General features: G+C 44.9%; 1 protein-coding gene across 1 annotated transcript in view; it reads right to left on the bottom strand.

Moving 5' to 3' along the window:
• Positions 1-24,827, bottom strand: part of DUSP22 (dual specificity phosphatase 22) — a 38,295-nt gene extending 13,468 nt beyond the window's left edge. The window contains exons 1-3 of the mRNA XM_032181489.1: positions 24,709-24,827; positions 19,909-19,942; positions 12,780-12,862 (exon numbers count right to left, since the gene is read on the bottom strand). Coding sequence (XP_032037380.1) covers positions 12,780-12,862; positions 19,909-19,942; positions 24,709-24,729 — 138 coding nt within the window. The 5' untranslated portion in view covers positions 24,730-24,827. The remainder of the gene's footprint in view (positions 1-12,779; positions 12,863-19,908; positions 19,943-24,708) is intronic.
• Between the last annotated feature and the right edge of the window lie 1,034 nt (positions 24,828-25,861).

A 25,861-nucleotide genomic window follows, 5' to 3' on the forward strand; every position in this document is an offset into this window, starting at 1 on the left:
TAGCACACGCTATGTGCCTTGGGTTTGCTCCTACAACACAGGCTGACTGATACAAGTTGCTCCACGGATTTCAGAAGCTGTGGCACATGCTGAGTGCTCTTCACAAACTGCATGCAGAGGGGCTTTCAGATGATGTTCACTCTAAAAGCAGAAGTAGCACCAGCACAAGGTGAAGACCCACAGTGTTCTTTTTCTTTGTCATGGCTGGCTAGTTCCCAGTACCGCAAGCAAGCATGAAACTCGCCTGTAGGAGACCGCATATGGTACTGAATGGCTCATCCAGAGCCTGATCCTACTGCAGCACCTACAACTTCCAGTGAAGTAACACCAGCACTCCTCTCATTATTGTGCCGACAAACGCTCAGCATCAGCCAATGAGCCTGATTAAAATAACTTTAAACACCTCCTCTTTGAGAAGCTGCTGGAATTTGGTATTTGGACGGATGCGTGTCTTGCGTGTGGTGTTTTTGGAAGGCTGTGGTGATGGACTCCTCCCTGTGAGGAAATAATCACACACTCAACTCAGAAATAGCTAGAGGTGGGATTTCAGAAGTATTGTGCAGTGGCCTAACCCAACTCTCACAGGCACAAAAATAAAAAATAAACCAGTGAAACTCTGTGACTTTAACCCAAGCAGTTTGGCCAGAGTTGGTAACTCCCGAGGATCCCACCCTACCATCAAGTTTTGCGTCTTTATGTTTAAACAATAATAATGATAGAATCAAATATCATTCATCACAATCGGATACCAGAAATACAGCAGCTACACAGGACTGCACAAGGCAGGTTTTCATAAATGAGACCCATTAGGATTTTTTTTTGTGTAGCTATTCATACTTTGCTGGGATTAGCTTTTATTCACGTATGCTGGATACACATTCTTTTTTTAAAACATATTGGCAATAGGAAGACACTTCATGACTGAACCCTCTTGTCTGTATTTAAAAAAAAAAAAAAAAAAAACAAAAAACACTACCCAGGATCATAATATTTGTTTATTTGTGCCCCAAGACACCATTCTTCCTCCTGAGCACATACCTTTGCAGATAACATCTAAGAACTGTCCCAAAGGGACCTCTCAAAGCAGAACACTTTGTCAAGGAAACAAGTAAATAGCTACAACATTTTAGATGGGGTACTAGCATGCAAGAAAGACACAGACATCGCTATTTTATTATCCTGCAGAGTTCGCTTGCAATTCTGAAACTGCAAAGCCTAAGATGTAAGCAGGCAACAACCACTGAAACACGGCAACTAAAAGAGAGTAAGCTAAACATCAAAAGACTGTTAAAGAGTAAAGCAGACTATCTCCCAGTGAAAATTTCAGCAATCTCCAAACCAGTACCAAGTCAGCAGCTTCACTCAATAAACATTAATCTGGTTGCACACGCAATACAGAGTTGATCCAAAACTGTACATTAGTGAAGGGAATACAAAATAAGGTTAATGTCACGCTGTATGGAGGTCTGGATTTTTTTTTTTAGTTTTAAATAAATGTTTTTTCTTCCCTTGGACTGACAGTTTTCTAAGAATTATTCAGTGGAGAAAGGACAAAACACCTCAAAACAGATATTGTGTTACTTCAACTGCACACATGAAATTAGGTGCCAGAGAATAGCTACTTGTCCCAAAACCATGGTATTTGCTCAAAGCAAAGAGAAAAGCTTGCAACTGTAAGAACAGGCAAAAAGAAGTATTAAATCATACATGAAGTATGAGATTAACTTTATTGAATACTGGTGCCAATGTTATTATTCAAACATTTCTTCAGCTGACACCTGCCAGTTGTCTTCTCTTTCCAAACCACCTTTTTCCCAGATTATCAGAAAAAAATCAACCCAATTTTCTCATTAAACAGAAAATAGGTATGTTCTCCGGTAATGAAACATTTCACACACATCCTAATGCAAAAGAAAAGGCTGTCCTCCAGTGAATATTCATCAGGTCAAATCTAAGCTTCTAGGTCAATGAGATGCTGAACACAGTTTCCTTCTGCTTGTCTCTCAATTCACTCCTACTCTCCATTTGGTACTTTTAAATCACTGCTCACTTTACTTTCTCCATCGATCACCTTTACCAACAAACCCTCTGAAACATGCACCTTCCTAAACTTTTTCCTGATTATCCACGTGATGACTCTGACACCCCAATCAATTAAAAACATCACTCCTATTTCTTCTGCTGCATTTGAACTGCTAAGATTAAAAAAAAAAAAATGAATAAAATAAAACATCATTTACTTTTCTGTTTTCTGTTTCAGCAGACAGAGTAACCACCAAAACTAGATTTCTGTCTCTTAGGCCCTGAAACTACATGCTACAGTTAAACCGATACAGTGAGAGCTAACAAAACTAGAGCAAGTATTCTGATTTCAAGATTGTCAAAGTTGAAACAAGCGAGAGTTTGGTAAAATTTCTAAAATTCACTGGTATTTGAGAAACTACAACACTTGCACAATTTCAGAGGTCCTAGAACTAGATCAGTTCCGTGACAGTCAATATATAGGTATTAAGATTAAAAAGGTTTAGGTGCGCATATATATGTGTGTGTGTATATATATATATATATACATACATATATATATATATATATATATACACACACACACATGCATGCGCGCAAACAGAGGCTTTACACTGAAGTTAAAAAGATACTACAGTAATTGCAGGCCTTTTCAAACTTGTGTTTATTTTTTTGAGGTTAATCTACTAAGATCGGAAACCAAACAGTAATTTCACATTTGGAAAAGCCAGTAACACTAAAACAAGACCTTCTAAATGTTATTAGCTCTTAAAAAAAAATACATCTTTGTTATTAAATCCAGTACTTTACATAGTGCTCACAAAAGATAACAGTCCAATTTCTTAATGAATGCTCCATTTCTGATCTACTTACTATGGCTTAGCTTAAAAAGAAAAAATACTCGAGCTTCATTCATTTTAACTGAACTTGCAAAAACTGGCATTGTTTTCATAGTAGAACATGTAGATGTGGCATTTTGCTACAGCAAAATTCTGCACGTATTACATGTCAGATAATGGGTCAGCGACTAAAAATAAGATCACTAAAGAGCACACAAATCTTAATACCAAGAAAAAATTCAACTCCAAACAGGATAACGTGTAAAGAGTAGTACTATGAGAGAAGCGCAGCACCTATACGGACATTTTCTCCTCTCTAATGATGAAAAAGACATTCTGAAGTGATTGAGTCTCAGTTTGATTACTAGCTAAAATCATATTAACATATAGTTTAAAGACCAATTATATTTATATAAAACTCAGTACACTTGGCAGACGTTCTTCAGAACACGGTCCCCTCCATTGCTATATATACAACATTTTGGACATTCTTCTTAGCACTGGAAATCTGAATCTAGAACTGAGAATGTTAAAAGATAAGGAAGAAAGATGAAAAAAAAAGAACGTAAAATTACAAAAATCTGTTCTCCATCGGGGGGGTGGAGTTAGATAAAAAAAATACTTTAAAAAGAGCAGGATTGTATTTTTGGCAATAAACCTCGCTATATTTAAATTTATGTAAAGATACCATCAACGACTTCCAAGAAATTTTTTTTAAACCTAAAACCCTAAACTTAAATTTGTGAACCCAGATGCAAATAGAAAACCTCCAGCACCTGGCAAGTTCTTTCAGGTTAGTCAAAAACCATGTGTTAATTTGAGTCGTCACATCAACAGATGAGGACAGGACTTATTTTTGTTTAGGGGCATTTCAGCAAAAAAGCTAAAGTGGGAAACAGCCAGCACGAAGCTTCCTCAAGCCAAACCAACAAGAGTTGATCAAGAGTTTTGTCCAGTAATACACCAAACTGAACATGCTAAACTGAAAAACCATTCAACCGTTTGTTTGTCCTTTCAGTTGCTTTGTGTAGCAATCACCATCGGTGTTGATTTTATTAATGACTCATAGAAAATACATTTGTGCTTCAGCAAAAAACACAACCACTAATTGACTTTAGTGAACACCACATTCAGGTTTGGTTTTGAAAAAAATATTTATAAATGAAATTGAAATTACATGGAGAATATGAACTGCAGAAAAGCAGGAAGCTCCTGCAATAGAATTTATACATTCAGTTTGTGTTGTATTATTATATAATAAAATAGCTTTTTGCAAGTCATATGTGTTGTGTTGTTTTTTTTGTGAAGTTTATGGTTTTCTTAGTAAATAGGCTCTGCAACACTTTTGAAAAGCCCAGCCTTAAGGCTGGAAATTGCCAGTCACAAATACAAAAAGTGTCCTACTAAAGCTCCCCTTCCCAATCTCTCCTCTCAGTCCACCTTTCTAACGTTATAAGGAGAAATGTTGCGAAGTCAAGGCTTTGACTTGACTTACAAAGAGCTGCACATACTGCTTCTAACCCTAAATGTGAATGGTAACTTTAACCTGGCTCACCCGAAAGAATGGGAAGTAGGAGAAAATACTAATAACTTTGCACTTTACATCTCCTTCAGAGATGTAAACGAGAGTATTTACAGGACTACACACTTCAGCTGAGAGGAAGGACCTCGTTCATATGCCTTTACTAGAGGGTGTACTTAAACCCCCAGACACGTCGTGGCAAACCTAACATCTGAGCACTGCCTATCGCACTTGGTCCCTGAACCCTAGAGGGGAATCTCTGAGTACAACGATAAAGCAATAAATCCCACTTGCCCCTTTCTCTCAGGGAGTGCTGGAACACGCTGGCAACACCTCTGTAACACGCTCACATCACACACTTGGATTAAGGCTCTCCACAGGGTGGGCCAGAGCATTTGTTCTGCTCCAGTCAACGTGGTATCCAACCAGTGAGACACACCGGCCCAAGCACTTGCTGGTCTAAAAACCCCTCATACCAACAACTGGCTACTGAAAGCTTCCGAAGCTCCTCACCCTTTCTTTCCTACCACCTGTCACTAGAGGAACATGCTTCCCCTGACACAGCTGGCGTGTGCTGAGCAACTCAAACGATGAACTGATTTCAGTGCATCGCCACCACAGCGGCCTCTGCCAAGGGTAACTCATGACGAAGACCTGGCCTGACACACTTTAAAAGTTGCTCTGTGGAAGTCTCTTGGAGGCTTCTTAGCAGGGCACCAAAGTCATTTTTGAAAAATTAGTCAGAGCCCCTAACTTCACAAGCAGAGCCAAAGCCGGACTGGGCATTACTTCAAGCTAGAGAAAATCTTCTGGCGCTGCTACACCTGAAAGAAAAATGGTAGCTATTTTGCTCAGCATGGTCTTCTGAAACATCTCATGAGGGGAAAACCTTACCATGAAAAAGCAGTGAAACACCGTAAAAGAAAGTTAAGTTTTTGAGTAGAAGAGGTACTTCTACACTTCCTCTTGATGGTAGCACAAAGGCTGAAAACTGATGGCTTCCAGTGGTGGCAACACTGGTAGCAACGCTAGTGATACGAGAGCTCAGTGGTGAAAATGGAAATGCAATACCCTGACCTGATTAAATCATTTCCAGAGCTGATCTCGATACAACAGCAATGGCCTTGTGATATGATATTAGCAACTCTGATTTTGAAGGCTGACTTTCCATCTCACTCTAATGGCTCCCGTAAGTGCTTGGGCTGGATACGGAAGACAGCAAAGCCTATGCACAGAACAAGTTGTGCGGCCATACCGAGCAGGGGTTTCTTTCAGCACATCATCAAGATGCAATTCTGATATATGAATGGGCTCCTACAGCTCAAGGCTTCTGTATGCTATCCAACATAGTAACACAGCTTTAACAGACTAGCCTTTCTCACTCACTGAGCCACATCTGTCCAGAATTAGCACATGTTGGCTGTTTAGTTTCCCAATTTTTCCTCTTTTTAGTTATCTCATGTTGAGCAATGGTATGCTTTTGAGTCCAGTCAAATACTTTCTGGACTGTTTTCTGTGTGGGGATATTCCTTCACAATACAGAACCAAAGAAGAAAGCACTGAAGTGGCTTTCAGCACTTCCAGAGTTGAAGCAGCAAAGGGCATGACAGGATTTTTTTTTTCTCCATCTGTTTCAGCACTGTATGCCCCAATACACACAACAGAAAGAAAAAAAGAAAAAAAAAAGAAAGAAAAATCCTGCCCAGAATGTGTAGCCAAGAGAAACTACCACGAAGTGCTGATGGAAAGGGAGAATTAGAAAACTAAAAAATGCTGAGGCTATCACCCCCTTCATAGCTTCTGTGAAAGCCCCCCATAGTAAACCCCATCATATTCTTGAGTGCTAACAATAGCACATAGAAAAAACAAGCAAACAAATAAACACCTCAGCAAAAATACTATCCAAAAATGTAGAGGCAGATTACTTGCATTATACCAGAGCAGCCAGTTCAGCTCCTCCACAGATTAGTTTGCTTTCCTTTTCTAAAAACCCGCAGAAGTATAGTTTACAGATGAGCTTTAGACATGCAAAGCTGTAAGGTCCAGCTAGAAATGCAGTAAGACTTGCAACATCCAGACAGGTTTAAAAACATGAAGTCAGATTTCAAATCTTAATGCAGGCTGATATTAATGCATTATATATACTTTATGACATTATTTATTACATTATCTATACTTTATTATCTGCACTTTATGACCATTAGATCTTGGAAATAATTTTCAGCTTTTTATAAGTGATCAGCTGTTTAGTTTTTCTATTTCCAGACAATTTTTATTTTTAATTCATAAATTCGACCCAATATGTTCTCTTGCTATTTCCCGAGCTGCAACTTTCTCATCCTTAACACCTTACCGAGCAGGTATATCACAACATTCAGCACTGAAAATGGTGCTGAAAAGTTGTACAGCTTCTCTGCAACCTTATTTCTTCTACAACTTCTGTTCCACACACTGGTTCTGTTCTAATTAGAGTACATTTTTGTTGGCCATATTGTTTTATTATGGTATTTGGCTGTCTACTCGAGGAATATGAAAGATTGTTCTAAACTAACAGCACAGAGTGTTAGCTGTGCTTTTCCCTTTCAGTTCAGTTTCTCAGGGACTGAGTATTTGAAACCCTAATTCGACTCTGGCAGAAATTTTAAAATTTCTAGGAAAACTTTCAAGGAAAATCAAACTCTTTATAAGATGACCTGGCCCATGAGGTTTACCTTAAAGATACAATTAATTCAAGTTGTTCTGGCTGCACAATCAGACTGGAAAAGAAAGATGCTTAGTTGAGTTAGTAATTAGCTGTTCTTTACCACCCCCTCCACCTACCTACCATATTTACATAGTCATCGATTCAGGAAAATGAGAAACAAAGCCACTGCTCTGGAGACAACATGTACCAGGTTAAGATGATACTGTTAATGCCACCAGAATAATAAAGAAAATAAGCGCAAATAACTGTACTCTGCTGGTGCTCTGGTTAACTATGCAGAATGGGGAGAAAAACAACCTGTAAAGCTAGTATCTTGAGCATTGGAGGCAAAGAAGAGTGGATGCTTCATAGGTATTAATTTTCTTACTAACTGGAAGACATTGCAGCATTCAAAAATCCACACCACACTTTAAGATCACTCTTTTTTTGTCTAGAGAAGAAATCCAACAAGCCACAAGACTTGAAACAGCACCACCTGCATACATGCTTATCACCAGGACACAGACTGGCTATTCACATGATATGGGGATGCCTAAACCTCAAGTGCTTTGGCACTGGGCAGAAAGACGTGACAAAAGCCCCAAGACCCTCAGAATCAGGCATGTTTTGCTGGGATTTCAGTTTTTGACGCTTCATTCAAATGACTTCAACTGAAACTGCCACATACGCTGATACGCTCCTTATCTGAAAAAGGACACTAAAAAGAAAAACATTCTCTAGCAACAGAAAGCACAGAAAAAACTCACACGCGGCACACATGCAAAAACCTACTCCTAATGTTTGCAATGCGTTGTAAACAGAGCTGCTGTTAACATGGAAAGCTTGTGACAGAGGACAGTACAAGAACGCCCAGGTAAAGTCCTGTTTATTTAAGACCTACACAACCGTGGTCATCACGATGTCTCCAAGATGAGAGCAGCATACACAGCGCCCTGTGATGCACGAGTAGTCTGTCTAACAATGACAGCGCTGCAAGTCAATTAATCCCAAAGTGCTCCGCAACCACAAGTGACTGGTAAGACATTTGAAGCATTTGCTAGGTCAAACCCTGTGGCGTTACTCAAGAGAAACAACAAAATTACTAGTAACTGACAAACGTGTGGTGGACCATGTGAAAGAAGCGGGTAGTTTCAGTCCCCTTCCGGACTGATGGACAGGTGTCTACAACATACACAGCAGTCCCCTCAACTGGCACCCCAAAGCATCTTGGACAGACCAAGGACTGAGAAACAAGACCTCTGTAACAGCCTTACTTGAACCAAATTCCACACAGAAGTGAAGCACGTAAGAAAATCCAGTGTTGCCTTGGCCATATGTTTCAACAACAACTTACTCTCCCTGTTAAAAGCCTTGCTTCCTTCCAGCCTGAATGTGTGCAACTTCATTTGTCAGCCAGGCACATCATGGTATTCTGAGGTGGTTCCTCTGCATGGGGACCCATGGGCTGTAATCAGATCATTCTCTGTGTCCCAGAGACCAAAATCTCTGTGGATATTGGTCTCTGGGACTTGAACGACTGTCAAAACAGAAGAAATTCTAGCACCCCTTAGCACTAGTGCCTTCCTGCATTGCACACAGCAACCACTGCCCAATGCAGTGGAGGAAGCACTCTTGCTTTTGCCATGTGTGCACCCAGTGGCAGGGGACAGGTAAGAATGGTAGTTAAGGATGCCCCAAGTCCATCTGTTGGAACATGACTGTCCAGAACAGCACGTGCTTCCCAGGATGGGATGCAGTTTTGTTTAAGCAGCTGCACAGTCCACGCCAGCATCCAATTTGGTTTGGACTCACATCCTTCTCCAAGCACCATCCCTCAAAACAGGGTCAAACACCTGGAAATTCAATGGCAAAACACATCACTTAACAGACCTGTAACCTGTGCTGTGCTGTAAACACAATTAACAAGATTTGCCTTTACCTCCTTCATTTAGATCAAGTGGCACAAACGTTGTTATACCCCAGCCTTAACAGAGCAGAGTTACTGAAATTAAGGTGAAGGTCACTGACATGACTTTGCTGTGTGTACTACTCAATAGCAGCAAGGTATGTTGGAACACATTAGGTTTTGTCTCTTCTAACATGCTGAAAAGCTCCAGCAGGTAAAGAACATTTGTATTTGACAGGAATGTATCTTGGGAGGCCTTTTCACACCTTTTGTAGAGTATCCCAAAGGAGCAATGGTTGCAGGGGCAATCCAAAAGCAAAAGGCTTTAAGTGGCCTAGCTGGATTTTTCTGAAGAAATATATTGTCTGTAGACAGGGGGAAAAACTGCTTAGGAAGAATTAAGTGTGCCCATCTTCACTGTCTGTTCTGACTGCACCTGCTCAGTTATGATATCTGGATGGCACAGAAGTCAGGCCTTTAGGCCTTTTGGTCTCCACCCCCAAAAGCTATTTATCCCGTCCTTAATAAAAGAGCTCTACTGAGAGATCCAACTGGCCACTGCCAGATAGACAATTATTTAAAGCACATGGATACCTGTTTTCCCATCTGCCTTTCACTCTCCCCCTACATTCTGAATAGAGATTTTCAAACCTGAACTAGCTGAGAGAGAGATTAGAAAGCAGGTGGCAAGAAACATAATTGTTCTCTTCTGCATGTGCCTTTTGTGCGGATTTATAAAACAGTAGGCTAATGCCTCTGTGCAGGAATACACACGGTGCTGGCAGACACCACTCTTACTCAGGGGGTTCCTTCCATGCCTCTGAGTTAACAAACCTTGTTCCATGTGGCATGCAGTCCTTTCACTTGGACAGGCCACCAGTTACCCATAGTTTTTCTGATGGACTTATAAACATGCATCTTTAGACTACAAAAATGCTTACCTTAGTGGTTAAGACCCCGCATAGCAACGGTGTACTTCGTTGAAGTCACAGCCTTAGGATGCTTTCTAAATCTAAATTAATTCTAGATTTGTTTTTTATTAGAGGACAAATTTTCTTGAAGCAGTTTATATGAAAGGAATTAAGTGGCAATGTTGCAAGATAGATTAGTCCAGATTTTGGCAGATCCCTTCCGTTCTAAAACACTTGAAGCCTTACAAATCAATTCTATGTCTTGTACTTAACGTATGCTGCCAATGTCTAAAGGTATAAAAGGTCTTATATTCCACCTGATTCAACCTACATTTTCTAGTTATCCCAGCTTGAAAGTCCCCATTAGCTTCCCAGGGCCGAACTTTGATTATGAGACACCCGTAACTCGCAAGTCCATGAGGATTTGTAAATAATCATCAAAATAACTTCTGAAACCAAATTTCAGTGAGAAAACATTCGTTTTAAATCATTTCTCCTCAACAGGAACACACTATGAAACCTAAACCGATATAACAAGTGTTTTTTGTGAAACTCTACAGTCATTTTCAAGCAAGCTAGTAAGCTATGAGGAACTAAAGAGGCGTATTTCCAAATACTGCAGCATAGGCAAAGCACAAAAAGAAGCACACATTTTAAAAGCTACTGTGAATACTTTAAACACGAACAGGTGAAAACAGTCTGTAATATCACATACTCTGAGAGAGGCAATGCTGTCAGTTACTAAAATGGAAAGTAATTTTACAATCTAACAAGTTGGTGTTCACCTTACATGCTGACATTTGCTTTGACTTCTGGAGTATTGCTCCTACCCTGTATGGACAATGACACCAGATGGGTCATTTTCACTCTTTACCCAAGGTTTTCAGCTTTAAGTGCTGTATCAGAAGAATTTGTGCATCACATCAATCACTAGTGTAACTTCAAAATCTGACGAGATATGGTAATTTGTCACCAATTTGTCAATTTGGTAATTGATGTCAGGAACATCATTTTTTCTACTTCTAAAAACACTTACCCTTCCATGGCTTGCAGAGAAAACTTGGTTTAATGAAATATTTGTAGCATTTCCTACAGGATGATTAGGAAATACTTAAAATATTGTTAGTAAAAGATAAATACAACTACCACAGCACAAAAAAAAAAAAAACACAGCTTCTCAGAGATGATCAGCATCCACATAAATGCACATACACAAAACAGGGCGCCTCAGGGAAAAATGCTTCTCATATCACAGCAATTGCATGTTTAAAGGGCCGAATAACATCAAGTGTTCTGAACACAATGAACCCTCACTTGCTGCCAGTGACGTCTGAAAATGCATCAGAAAAGCTGTCCCATTTGACTTCAGTGGGCTTGAGAACAAGCCTCAAGCACCATGTGGATACAGAAGCTGTACAGAAACCTAACTACAACCTGGCAAAGGTGTAAATAACAAAGGAAGCAACACAACCTAACAGATATTTTCTAGGGAGAAGTTTAGCTTTCCACACCACCAGCACACAGACAAATATATTGCATGCTGCAAAAACAGAAGGCACAGTTAGAGAAACTTTTCTTTCAGAGGCAGAGGTGAACAAGGCAAGTCCACCCTCAGCCAGTCACTGTTCCTACTCCCCTGTAAGTTTTCAGACTGCATCATGAACCAGATTGGGAACTGATCTCAGTAAATGTAATCATTCATGCCTTCTGTGGGGGTAGCTAGAAAAGGTGACTTGGTTATATTTAACTCACACGAGCTCCCAGATCTATTCACCACGCAGACCCACAAACAGATGCACCACCACAAACGATGGCGGGGGGGGGGAAAGGGTCAGCATGTGGGCTGCCAAAACTACCGCCAACACCACAAGGAACACTGGCCTGAGGTTGCAGCTGAACTGTGCCATAATTAGTCTTCCTACCTTGCTAATCATGACGATAAAACAAGTCAAACCCCGGCTCATTTAAAGAACTACACCCTAGAGGAAACATTACATCTCCTCTAGTCAGTGCAACTGCATCTCTCCTCAACTAAGGAGAGTCTTGAAGTTCAAGGTTTCCAAATTAACCTGCATCAGGCACACCGTAAGTTAAATGGACACTACAAAAAGTAGTTTTTTTGTGGTAAAACCATCACACACTTCTAAGTTTGAAGTAAGCCTTGAATTCCAATATAAATCAGGATTTTAAGGTGTAGCAAGGCCCAGCCACACTTCCTTCTTCTCAAGGTAACATGGCATAAAGAAAGTTTGACAGTTGAGTCAAACACAGGAGACCAGCAGCCTGGTTCCAGCTCTTTCGCTGCTCAAGATGACACAGCAAGTTGTGTCATTTCAACTCCTCAGCTCAGTTCCCCTTCCGTAAAACGGGGAATAATACTTCATGTTACAGCGCTGGAGACATACAGATGCTCTGCTGCTTTAGGGTAATGTTATATGAAAGAGCACTTGTTTCACCCACACCCCAAGCCTGAGTAAGGCTATTTTACAGGGAAAAGGACTGCAAGCTTCTCAGATGATTCGTTTTAAAGATTCAGGAAAGCGGCCTAGTACAAAGGAGAGTTGGTTGTAGGAAAAGGGGAACAGGAATATAGTTGTTTAAGTGATGTGTGAACTCCACACAGAAGAAAACTTACCTTTACTATTAGATTAATAACAATCCCATTGTTGTGTTATATTGATTGACACTATAATTGTCTCTTCCCTCGTCAGCTACATTCCTTGTTGTTGTAACAGCAGCAACAACAGAATTTGTGACTGAATCCAAAGACTACCGCTGTCAAACATTTCCAAACTCCGTTTCAAAACAGCAAACATACAGAACATGAAATTAACCCCAAGATGAGCGTGACACTCAACTGCAAAGTATAGGTTTATGGCAGACCCACCCCTCTTACCTCAAGCATAGGACGGGCACTGTCATGAATGGAAAGAATGTGCGTAATGTTATTCTTGCTCAATTGCTCTACATCTCGGGCATCTGTGATGAAGGAAAAAAAGGAAGATTTTTTTTTTTAATCTCTTGAAACAGCCCACTCCCCTTTCCCTTGTACACACAGAAAATCACTGTCATTGCTACATTTCTTTCTGAAGCTTCATGAAGTAAAGCAAAACCCCAAATGCAGCTGTTCTAGAACACCATCAGCAGAGGGGGAAGGGGAAGAAACATTTCTACTCCAAAACAAATGATATACTATATAAAGAACAAGCTTAAGTGACTCAGGAATGTGTTCTTAAGTCAAAAGTTTCATGTATTTTGCATCTGAAATATAAGTCTGTGCATGCCTGTGTGCAGGTGATGGCCATCTGAGCAAGCAGCCAGAGCTCCATGCGAAATAGCTTACCTCCTCTCACCCACAAATCCCCCTTCAGGAGATACAATTTCACTTGGGGGATCAACCTGGTGATATCCAGGCCTGAGGAGTGAAGCCAACCAGGTGGCTTGAATCATTTGAACGAAGGTATTAACAGGCCAGCCAGCACCACAACTAAATTCTTACTTTCTGTGGACTAGCAGGGTCAAAGGTGCATTTAGCTAATACACAGCTTAATTTTAAGTCCGAAGAGAGACTGAGGAGATATTGAAAGCACGAAATATGCTGCAGCAAGGAAGCATAGTTGTGAAAAGGTAGTTCCTAGACCTTTGACCAAGGAGTTTCAAACATTCAAAACTGGAAAGCAAACTCGGGTGAAAGAAATTTTGCTGCTAGATACTGTGAAAACATGGGTTTGTTTCTATGAGAAAGAAGGTAAAATAGATTATCTGTCATCATTGAACAACTTTCCCCATGCTTAACCATTAGCGTGTCAGAAAATGACCCCAAAGAGCCACTAATACAGGTAAACGTGAATTTGTGTCCACTTACTTTTGACCTTTTTGCTTGAATATGGCACGACACGTCATGGCAATTACAGCAGTGGTTTTAAGATGTGAACACCTGCCTTCCCAATCAACCCCTACAATCTGTTCACATTAGCCTGGTTTCACACAAAAAAAAGAGCACTGACCACAGAGGTTTCAAACCGGCTCTCTCTAGGTACAAAAATAACAATAGCATCACCTGTACATTCTTTATGTACAGGCAAGAGTTCAATCAGCATCTCCTGCTTCGTATTATTCCACTCCACTATAAAGTTTCAATGCCTTTTCTGCATCTGAAAGAGGAATTGGACATTTAATTATACTGCCCCATGAACAAGATCCACACAAGAAAAAAAAAAGAGGCAACAAAGTTTAACCTTCATCCAATTATGAAAGCTCCTTTGGGGCTAATAAAATAGAAAGATTCAAAACTGAATCAATTTTGCTTGCTGCTGCTCAAGCCTGTACGACTAACACAGATACCTAGTCCTTCAGGAGAGAATTAGCACAAATTCCATTTAAAACAGAAACAAGGTCCAGCTTCACAGAACAGTTAAAATATCCTAAGATCCTCAGAGTGTGCATTTCAAAGAAGAAATACCAGCATTTGCCAGGAGGGGTCTTCTAATACACCAGACCTTCAGATTTAATAACAGCGTACTGGACAGTCCTGATTTCTCTGAGAACACCTAGGCAGGCAAGGGGCTGGAAACCCTAGAAGCCAACCTAAACGTGTCTAAAAATCAACAGACTTCAGGGCCTGCTGGCCAGAACTCATGGTGTGAATGCACACCTAGCATAATCAGATCCCATCCCCTAATTATCAGCATGACCCACATGGTAAGTAGTGGCTTGATATACAGGGCAAATGTCTTCCGAAGTAGCTATGACCCACATTAAGCATTGACTGCTTTGGTGAAGACTTAAAACCCTTATGGATAGAGTACAACTCAAAAGGATTGAAAGGTTTTACTTCTTCAATTAACTAAATGAGAACTACACAGTAAGAGACATTCCCAGAAGCAAGCTGCATCCCAGGGTAACGTCAGGTCCTTAATATATTTAGGAACCAATCACTCAAATCACGGAAAATAGAGGAGAAAAAGCTTCCCAGCCAGTGACTGTGTTATCTGGGTCTAAATTGTAAACAGTTTATGAAGGGAAATCCCCCTTGCTCCCCCTGGCCCCTGCCATAAGTCTTCTACAGATAATATAGACAACACTGATTTCAACAGCAGTACAAATGAGATATCCAGTCTTGCACCATAAACTCCCAAACATGTAAGGGGTTATGTAAAGAACCTCCAAAAGCCAGAAGAATCGCCTACCACTGACAGCAATGCCAACTTCCTTACTATAGCGCAGTGCTGTACAAGGAAGGAAACCTGGCAGAAATCTACCTTGTGCATCCCCGAAGGTCCCTCAAATGTGGGACTATTCCTCACAGCAGATTACCTAATGTTCTGCTTCATACACCGAAACGCTTCTGAGCTAATGGGGACTTCTGAGTAAAGCTTTCAGAAAACTCACTCCTGGTATAAGAAGATGCAGTCCACGTTGAAGAAGTCTTCCTCTCTCCCTCCCATGCCCATACTTAGCTTCTTTTTCCTCAGTTTCAGCTGCAGAGTCTTTCCCATCCCTACTACTGACAACAAAAGCATTGATCGTGCCAGGAACACGAAAAAAAAAACAAAACATTTCAGTGGCACAGGTTTCGATCTGCAACATGTAACTGCACCACACCTGTTAATTTAGAAGATTAGATGTCACCACACAGTGGAGACGATTTCATTTCATATTTTCAGTTTGTTACCTTTCCTCCCCTTGGTTAGCTAGCTATTCCATACTAAAGACATCCTTTCTTCTTCCTCTGCCAAAGCCAAATTGACTTTGCTGTTAGCATGAAAAGAAACGTGCTTGTCATGCAGTACGCCAGTAGCTATTAGATTTTCAGCATAAAATTTTAGGTTATGTATACAAAAACAAAGCAAGTGAGGCCCCTAAGTACAACGTTGTCAGGTCTCAACCTGCAGACAAACGGAGACTCCAGAGTTTCATCATCTCTAGCGTTTCCTTGTTTGGTTTGTGTGTGTTTTTAAATAAAACACCTTTTCTTCTACTCTTTATATTCTGCTTTACAGAGAACAAGGGAGCCATTTAAAGGGGAGGTTTAGACTGGGTATTAGGAAGAACTTCTTCTCAGAGAGGGTGGTGAGGCACTGGGACAGGCTGCCCAAGGAAGTGGTGGAGTCCCCATCCCTGGAGGTATTTAAGGGACGTGTGAATGTGGCACCAAGGGACATGTTGGACCAGGTCTTTTCCAATTTCAATGATTCTAGGATTTTAAGGAAAACCTAATCTCCAGTGGTTCAGACCACTGAGAGCTATTACTGAAAATGAATGGATCAAAGCTCTCCTGATGGGAGAGCAGAGTGCAGTGACCCACACTCACACACACAACGCACCTGCACAAAGACTCCACACCTCCCATCACCACTTCATATTACATTCTAGCAAATATTTTGTCCCAGACTCTCAGGAGGACGTTTGCAGGGAGTGAGGAAGCTGAGGAAAAGTGCCCGATGCTCTCTTTAGTGACAGTACCTATACAAGGTCTTCCTTTAAAAGATGAACCTGGAAAAGGGAATAGAAACCGCAGTCTCTCCTGTTCTCAATACCTGAAACAAAGCCTTAGAAAAAGGGAACTTTTCCCACAAGCACTAAAAAGCTGTTAGGAGGATGGATTTAGAAACACAGCAGAGCCACTTGGGGGGCACTGCCATTTTATATTCAGGAACAGGAAGGGCACAAACTTTCCCAAGACTCTCCAGGTCATCCACGGCAACACCGGACTCTTCAGGGGAATTAAACCTCATATTGTGGCTTTCCCCTTCAAATCAAAAAGCCCCCAAATATTCCATTGGAAAAACTCGAATCTTCCAACTATGAGTACAAGCAAGGAAGGACACAAGCTCTTTAAATACTCAAGGTAGAAACACCCTTGAATCTCTGGGGCTCACTACTGCAACATCTTTTGGTTTTTGAGGCAAACAAGCACTCACTTGGAGCCTCAGATGAGAAAAAAAAAAAAATAAGTTGTTCTATTTGTGCAGGAAAAGGCTAAAAAGCTCAGTCTGTTAAGAAACAAAGCATCTATTTTCATCAGGTGCCTTTCAAGGGAAATCAAGTTTCCAGCACAGAGGACACAGACAATCCCACAATAAATTCCTTGTCTTCTGAGGGCTGCAGGATTGAATTTCACCTGAAAGGAACAAACCAAAATTCCCCCCAAAGAAGAGCCAGGCAGAAGAGTTTACTACTTCTACCTCACGTTGCTCTCCTAGACCTCCCATCCCCTTTGCAACGAAGCAGCTCCTCACTAACTTTCACTGAAGAAGCCCAAGAGCCCTGTTTCCCTCTGGGCTTTCACACCGAACTCGGGCTAGAGTACTTTGTGTGGACACCTGTGGTTCTTCTTGAATTTTTCTGCCCTCTAGCTGTGCAACCTCAAACACGCTGACTCGGGAACATACTACAGCTTCAACGTGCTACTGCCCGAGTAGAATAATGCCCACAGATCTTCAGAGACAACAAACGGGGACACACTCAAGTGCTGTGGACCTAGTGGGGTTTCAGCACGTGCTTCAGTGCTTTCCATAACCAGGACTACATGTGACTTTCTCACCTGAGGACCCCGAGGCAGTTACAAAAATGCCTCACATCCTGTGTGCCCGAAGGCTTGCACAGCAGCAGCAGCACACAAACCAGAAGGGGCGAGCTCCTTCTTTGCCATCTCTGGACAATGCACCTCCAGGACTGCCCTATTTAGCATCTTTCCACACCCTGCTTTCATTTACCAGGAAAGCAGGAATTGGAAAAACATCCCTTTTCCTTTAGGCTGCCAGCTTCTCCAGAGGTCTCCGTGCAGCAGGGAGAGATGAGCGTGCACAGAACACCGTTTCCAGGACCTAGCTGAGGAAAGCCTGCCTGCCTGGGCTCCCTGCACAGTCACTGGAGCGAGGAGGAGAGAGACCATCCTCCAGAGGGCAGATCAGAGCGTTTCAGAGGCTCCCCTTCTGGAGGAAGCTCCCTCCTCTCCTCTCCCCCTGCACACAGGCTCCGAGGGTGCCCCAGCTCTGCGTCCAGGAGAGATGAGCAATGCCAGGGATGCAGCCTTGCTCTTGCTGACCAGATGCAGCTGTATTCAATTCCAGATGAATAAACAGCTAGGCTGCTCTGAGGGGCATTACAGGAAACCATTCCCTAAACCCGTGTCTTTAGAAGGAGCTAGATGCTTCTGCTGCCCAAACCGGGAGACTCCAACCGAGCCCAACTGCGTGCTGCCGAGTATTTCCCAGCAACAATCCCCTTTATGGAAGCCTCAACATTATTAGTCACTTTTTGAAGGAGTGCCACAAATCAGAGCATGCCCCAAGAACACGGTAATCGGATTACACCAGAAATACACTTTGGTGATAAATCAATAGCCTGTTCCGAAATTGGGTGACTTCACTGCACGGAAAGCTTATTGCAATCGCTATGAAGCAGGTAGGGTGTGCAGAAAAAAACGAAATTGTGAGAATTTGCTTTTGTATTAGTGAAGTACTGCAACACCAACCTTTTCTCTTCCTCTTGGTGTACGTGAGATGTAGTATCAGATGCTTGTGATGGCTGACAATTAAATGCAACGTGACCAGAAGTCGCAGCAACAATTAACTGACTGATTTGCCCCGTTTTTAATGAATATAAAAACAGAGCCCACAACACAGCCCTGGCACAGGCAGCGGCACTGACTCACTCCACAACCCTGGCCACCTCCCCTCAGCTGGCCAAGTTGTTCACCGGCTGGAAGCAGAAGGGCACCGAGAAACCGAGCTGAGTTTCACTCCCCTGGGCAGCTGTCAAGGGCTCACCAGCAGGGCTGCTGCAGCAAGAGGGACGAAACAAGAGCCGTCCTGAAGGACTCTGCTGCCCGGCATCCATCCTCCCATCCTGCCCCTCGCCCACATTGTTTGACAAAGAGAAGGAAGCAATGTGGCTACGAGCAAGCTAGTTTTGTCACTGGCTCAATGCCGTGGTCAATCCAAGGAGTCTCCAAACCTATCCTCTTCCCCTGATTTTCCTTTTTTCCCCTTCCTTTTTCTCCTCCTCTCATTGCCAACTTCCACCGCTATACGCTTGTCTCTGTCCTTTCACTTCCCTTACCGTGGCAGGGGCAGCATGGACCGTGGGTTGGTATGGCCAGAGTCAGGGACAGCAGACAGCAGTTCAGAGAAAGAAAAGTGAAGTTGCAGGTTTGGGTGGAGGAGGGGGAGAGAGAGTGGAACAGAGAAGACACACAGCACCCGAATCCAGTGCAAACCTTGTCCAATTTTAACAGAGCAGCTACGATATCCAACAGACCAGGAAGGGTACAACATTGCAGTAGCCCCTGAGTCCTGCCTGCTAGCTAACAGCATGTATCAACACGAGTGTACAGGCAGCACCCGCTGATTTCCGAGCAGGGACAGTCAGCTGGAGCTGCTGCTAACAGACTGCTTTCACAACAGGTCGTTTATTGGGATGCCCATGTAAAAAGCTTCCTGTTGTACCTAAACGTGGTTCTGTCTTTCTATGCACGAGAAAGAAACCTCGTGCAAAAGGGTGAACAATCCAGAGAATGGCACACCTGCAGCACGGACAGCCCAAGTATCAGTGGTCAGACAGCAGCCTGCAGACCTGCTGGTCTCGCATGCAGTGATAACAGAACTCTTTAGCAGCTGTTATAAATAACCAAAATAATGAAAGCAATGAGCAGGAGGCATGCTAAGCCTTTACTTATAAGGAGGGCTCGCAATACGCCTTATAAAGAATCTGCCTGGCTCACATGCTTGCCTGCCTAGCACAGGAATCGTTTAAGGCAGGCCAGTGTTTAGGAATCCCAGCCGAAGCATGCACCGAGGAGATGGTGCTCGTTTTTCTTCTCTTAAAGTACTTGCAGCAGCGCAGCACACGGACGACAGAGCACACAGGATCTTCTTTAAGCACTGCCAGGTGAATCCAGGAACGAAGCAAGACAGGGTTAGAGAAGCTGCAGAGCCATCAGGGAACCGGGCAGGCCTGTGAAACAACACCTCAAGACCCCTGTTAAACAAGCCTAGAGAAAAGGATAAAACTAATCTTACCTTTAAAGTTGCCAATGAACAAGCCAGGCAGAATCTGTGAGAAAGAAATATAGTATCAAATATAGATGTCTTGTGGTAACACAGCTTGACAAAGTGCGATTTGCATACAGGATGGAACATACTACTCTAGCAGACTATTGTCAAAGGCACTCCAAAAAGCGCCGATGGCTTTCTGTGCACCTCTGCAGCCGTCTCAAGCTGTGTTGTTCCAGGTACACCGCACTTTGGAGGCTTTCACTGATAACTAGGGGTTGTTAATAACGTGGAGGCTGGCATGAGGGGTGCTCCCCGAGGATACGAGAGGTGTTTGAGGAACATGGAGTGGGCCTCGCACCCCGTCCTCCCCCCCGACAGCGCGATAAGAGCTGCCCTGATTTCACTAATGCTGAAACTTCGAAAGGAGAAGGCAATTTGCCTAAAGCTGCTAAGCAGGCTGGACAAAGCACTGCAAAGCAAACTCCAGCGAGACTTTCAAAGCACAACACCCTGCAAGGGGGGCTGCAGCCCCGGCGGGGCGAATCGCTGCGTGCAGCTCTTCGTGCCTTCACGGGGCGAGAACTGATGAAAGCCCGAGAGTTGTGTTTTCCTCCCCTGCCCTCCTAGAAGCACACTCGGGTCTCGGTTACAGGACTTTCCTCAACTTGTGAGCGTCAAGGTCAGGCAGCCCAAGGACACGTGCACGCACAGCCGGGTGAACACGCAGCGCTACCCCCCCCCCACACGCACACACCCTGTCATAACCCTCCCGGCTTGGAAACGGCAGCGAGGACGTAAAAATAAAACACCCGGGCAGACCCAGCTCGTGCCTTCTGGCCCAAAATTTCGCTTTCTGCCACCTGGACGATCCCACCCACGCCCACATCCTTTGAAGGGACCTGAAGCGCGGCAGGGCGCGCGCACGAGCCATTTGTCCCGGGCACATGCAGCGCATGCCACCCATACGGAGATGTCAGCACCGGCTTCCCAAAGCCTTAGCAACACCCCAGTGTCATCGCAACAGCGGCAACAGCATCTCCAGCGGGGCTATTTAAAGGGAAAACTCCTCCCGTTTTGCTCGGCCCGGCAGCCGCAAAGCCCCGAAAGCTGTGGAGGGCTTTTCGTCGGGGATTATCGCTCGATAATCCCCCCCCTTCGCAGCAGCCCTCCTGCTGAAAGGCAGCCCTGGTCTGCCTCGAGGCCATGCCTTTCACCTGGCAAAAGTGTTGTGGTGGCTGTTATCCACCTAGGCTTATGAGAAACAGAGAAGACTCAAGGTTTCCTGGACTGATTTATTATTTTAGGCACGCCTGATGACGCTGCTAGAAGCCAGGCAAGGCAGCAGACGACGCTGCTATGGGCCTGGTTTTGCAAACAAAAATCATGCTCTAAAGCAAAAGAGAGCCTAATTAGGAACCAATTTCCCTAATCAGGCCACTCCAGCCAGCTCCCTCAGCTTAAAACCCTCCCCAAACAGCCTTCCTGGTAGTTTTAAATAGCAGCCTGGTATCTCCTATCTGCAGCCCAAGTCTGAAATCACAACCCCACTGCTGCTCAGCACAGCCTTTTAGACTCCAGGATGTTGTTCTGCATCAATTGCATGCTCTCGGGAGATGACGAAAGCTTAAATTCCAGTCACGGTCATTAAGGTTACACATTATAAATTAAAGAGATACCAAGCAGCACCGGGGCGGAGGGACTGAAGAAGGAGGCTTTTTAGATGGCTGTTGGCAAAGGTGGAAAGGTCCAGAAGTTTGCTTCTGTGCATCACCAGGCGATGCTGAAAATTAGGGCACCGTGCAACCAAGGACAGCTGTCAGCCCTAGTTGTCCTAGTCATTCTAGAAGCAAGAAACATTACTCTGGGTGAAAGCTACCTGGAAAGAAGTGAATCTTCGTACCATGCTGACTAATACTTCGGCACCAGACTACGGCTGGGAACTTTCAGCTGTGTCATCTCACACTGCCTCCAGTAACTGCAACTCCAGGCCGCGCGAAACGAAGGCCGATGGCTGCTGCCAGGGGCGTGTGAGAGAAGGGATGGGAGTCAGCAAAGAAAAAAAAAAAATAAGGTGGTTGTTTTCGTCAACTCCGCACCCACTGCTTTCTGAATAAAAACAGTAGCCTCTTTATATAACCCGAAACATTGAGAAAATGACCGCAGGCTAAATAACAGATGTCGAAGCGTGCACAGCCCAGCAGCGAGGGGAGCAACGCCTGTCCTCGGACATGCCTCGCAGGAGAGAGGCTCACACCCTGCACCTCGCACGAGGGCAGAGCCCTACGGTGCACAGCTAATGCATCGTCATCAGTCCTCTTGGAAAAGGTGCTTCTCTGGAGAACAGCTCAAAGGGCTACTTCGCTGCTGTCCCCTGGTTAGATAGATACTTAATGCAGAGCATCCCACTCTTTGCCCAACACTGCTTCCTGAGGCACTGGTGCTCTGGAGAAGTCCGTCCACCCATCAGGCTTCCCACAGAGACAGCAGGACGCTGCAGGAGGTGCAGACCACCCGCCTTGTCAGGCAGCAAAGCAGAGGGACGAGAACTGGCCCAGCTTTGCCGGCTTCCACAGAAGCGCACGCACCAGCTGCGAGTGTCCACGCTGGTTTACGTGTCTTACCAATCAGCCCCCACAGCTTATCTGCCCTTCTTGCAGAGATAAGGTTAACTAACCTTAACGGGACACAGGACTAAGGCCCAGGGAAAGCTCTCCTCTAATCACACCCTGTTCGCAGATAATCAGATCTGAGTGCTGCTGGCTCCATCGATCTCTCACCATCTTGGCCACTAGACTTGAGCTCCTGGAAAACCGTCTTTGTTGTTCTCAACCACAGGCTTCAGCCTGAACTTTGTTTAGGAGTCAAAGTGCAAAAACGAACCAGGCTGCCCAATTTCCCAAATCAGACCCAGTTACTCATTCTGTACTTAGAGATTAAGAAGTAAAGCACCAAAAATTAATAGTAGCTACGAGATCGGTTTGAAGCCATCGCACAGTCAGCAGCCAACTCCCTTTCTGTAGCCTTAACAGGTAACATTTCTCTGAGCTGCATAAAAAGAGTATTATAAACCATTGCTTTTGGTTTAATTTGGGAAAAACGAGGCTTGGACAGCCTCAATAAAAAAGTAAACGCAGGTAGTTTTACAGAGAAAACTAAAGAAATGCCCCCAACTAAAAATAAGTGTATGTCAGGCCTCAAGCCCTCCAGTCAGCACCAATGGCCACGTAAGGTCAGGTGCAACTACTATTTGCCATGAAATACATCAATATCATGTGACAGAAAAAGAGGAGGCGACCATGCCACTGAGAAAGGCTCAGCATCCAAGAGCAGCAACAGCAGCTGTAGCGGTCTCTGGGGCTTTTCCTTACCCATACCCGTTACAGGTCACCACTAATCCTCTTCCCCTGGCTCCAGTACAAAGGGATTCTCTAAACGAAATAATCCACCGTTGGATAAGCTGCTTATTTTCTTCTATTGTGCACGTATAACTCTACCAGGGAAATAAAAACCAGTTGGAAACCAAGGTAATTTGTACTGGCAGGCTACAGCGAGCCAAGCAAGCAGCCCCCAGCGTCGGCGCTGGTGACTCCGCACCTCTCCTCGCCCCTCCAGCTCCCGCTGGCTCCCAAGATCAAAAGGAACAGATGATCCAGGGGCACATTCTGAAGGTGGCAAGTCCCAGACCTGCACACGGGACCCCTACAAAAATAAACCCTGATGGCCAGTACCCAAGGTGGCAGTAGCCTCCTTAAAGGAGCCAACTCTCCCCGACCTGCTGGACGTTGTTTCATCCTTTTGGTGTCAGTGGGAAGAGCGGAGGGGGAAAAGCAGAGCAGGGCTACGCCCGTGCTGAGCGCCCTGTCTGGAGCACGGCAGGGTGACAGCGAACAGAACCCAAAAGACCAAATTTCCCTGAGTCACAGAGAGCCTGCTCACACGGTACCAGAGCGAGACGCAAGGCAAAGAGTACTAAGCTTCAGGGGGCTGGGAATGGTGTTTGTTCACATTACAACATTGACATCTTTCATCAAAACACTCAGAGTGACAGGGCAACTCCAAACTTTCCCTGCAACATGCTACAGACATCCCAGGAACCCAAGGGAAGCCTCTCCAGCTGCGTCCCTTCCGCCCCGGCCGCTCCTAGAAGATACCTGCAAGGCATCAATACCTATCACAAGGCGATCCCAGGAATTTGAAACCTGGGACCTAGGAAGAAAGACCAGGGGAGGTGCTGGTCCTATAAAAACACTAGGTGCAGGGAAACGGGTGCTGAGGATGAGCTCCCACTGCCAAAAAGCCAACACCCTGAGCAGCTCAGCTTCATCTTCCTTCTCCAGCACTTGCCTGCCCCTCCAGTGTGGGGCATGGGCTGAGCCTGGGGGGCTTGGAGGCTGCTGGGGGGGGAGCACGGGTGGGAATATGGGGACGGGGAGGCGTCGAGAATGGGAAGGGGTGGGGAGAAGGGGCTGGGAAGGCGTGGGGCGGCCGGGGGAGCATCACCCAAACTGGGGGAGCATCACCGAAACCGGGAGAGCATCACCCAAACCGGGACCCCACCCCCACCCCCGGGCTGCGGCCAGGCAGGAAGCGCGCCCCGGGAAAAAAAAAAAAAAATATAATAATAATTAAAAAAAATAAATACGTAATAAAATAAAATAAAATCATACACATTAAAAAAAAATTAAAAAAAAATAAAAAAGGGAAAAATCAGCCCCCGAAACGCGCCGGGGACAACCCCCTCCCCTCTTTTCTCTCCCCTCCTTTGTTCGGCGGGCAGGTGCGGTGCAGGGGGGGGCGTCGGGGCCGTGCCCCCGGCGGCGTTACCTTGTTCATGCCATTCCCCATGGCTCCCGCCGCCCGCACGCCGCATGGGGCAGGGGCGCGCAGCGGGCAAGGCACGGTGCGGCTCGGCTCGGCTCCCCTCCGCCGCCCCCGCTGCCGCGCCGCCTCCCCCGGGCGGCCGGAGCCGCGGAGCCCCCGCCGCCGGCGGCCCTGGGGGTTGTAGTCCCCGCCGCCGCTCCGCCAAGCTGCTAGGAGCTGCAAGGAACTACAACTCCCGGCGGCCCCCGCGCGTGCCTGCCCCACCTGGAGAGCCCGGCGGCATGGCGGGCGCAGTGAGGGCGGGGAGGGGGCAGCGCCCCGGTAGGGGCACGGCTGCCAGAGTCCTACATTAGAGTAGTGGGGAAAGGTGTAGGGGATATGCGCAGTTCATACGTGCAAGTGTGTAAAATCTTCCCCGATAACCTGCTCAAGTAACACATCCCTAGTGGCTCACCTCTCCTCTACCCCATTAACCAGCCGTATATCCTGCCCAAGTAACACATCCTTCATGGCTCATGTCTCATCTACCCCATTAACCAGCCCCATAACCTGCCGAAATAACACATCCTTCACGAGCAGCAGGAGGCACGCTGCTGTGCAGCTCTCTTCAGGTGCTCTGCTCATATTTGTACAAGCATTGGTACAAAACTTACAAGATTTTACACAAATACTTAAAAGATCCTGCAGGCAATTATGCACAGTCACTTTTACATATACCCTAAAAAAATAAATGCAATAACTAAATGGATGTCTGTGCGTCACCTGTGACTCAAGTGTTTGCGGGGCACGCCTCGGTAGGGCTGACGGGCAACATGGCCAGGTATCAAACGCCTGCTGGATGAACTCTGGAAGGGCTGGGAGATAAGGGACTGGGAACACTACGTGGAGGCAGTGCTTGCCAATACAAGCATGCTCTCAGGGAGTGGTTTCACAACCTGCAGCTGTAATTTAATGTTGGCTGCTGGCAGACAGGCGGTCACGCGTCCTCCGTGCTGCCCTCAGCTGTACATGTGCCCCTTTCCTTGAGCAACACCAGCAGTGAGCCCATTTGGAGACCCAGCCCCACAGGTAGCTGGGGGTGACAGCTTGCTCCCCACAGGCCCTCGGCAGCTGATGCAGGACTGATTTGAGCTGCCTGCAGCTGGCAGGCAGTTCG

This window comes from Aythya fuligula, chromosome 2, assembly GCF_009819795.1.
Source record: "Aythya fuligula isolate bAytFul2 chromosome 2, bAytFul2.pri, whole genome shotgun sequence".
Taxonomy (NCBI): Eukaryota; Metazoa; Chordata; class Aves; order Anseriformes; family Anatidae; genus Aythya; species Aythya fuligula.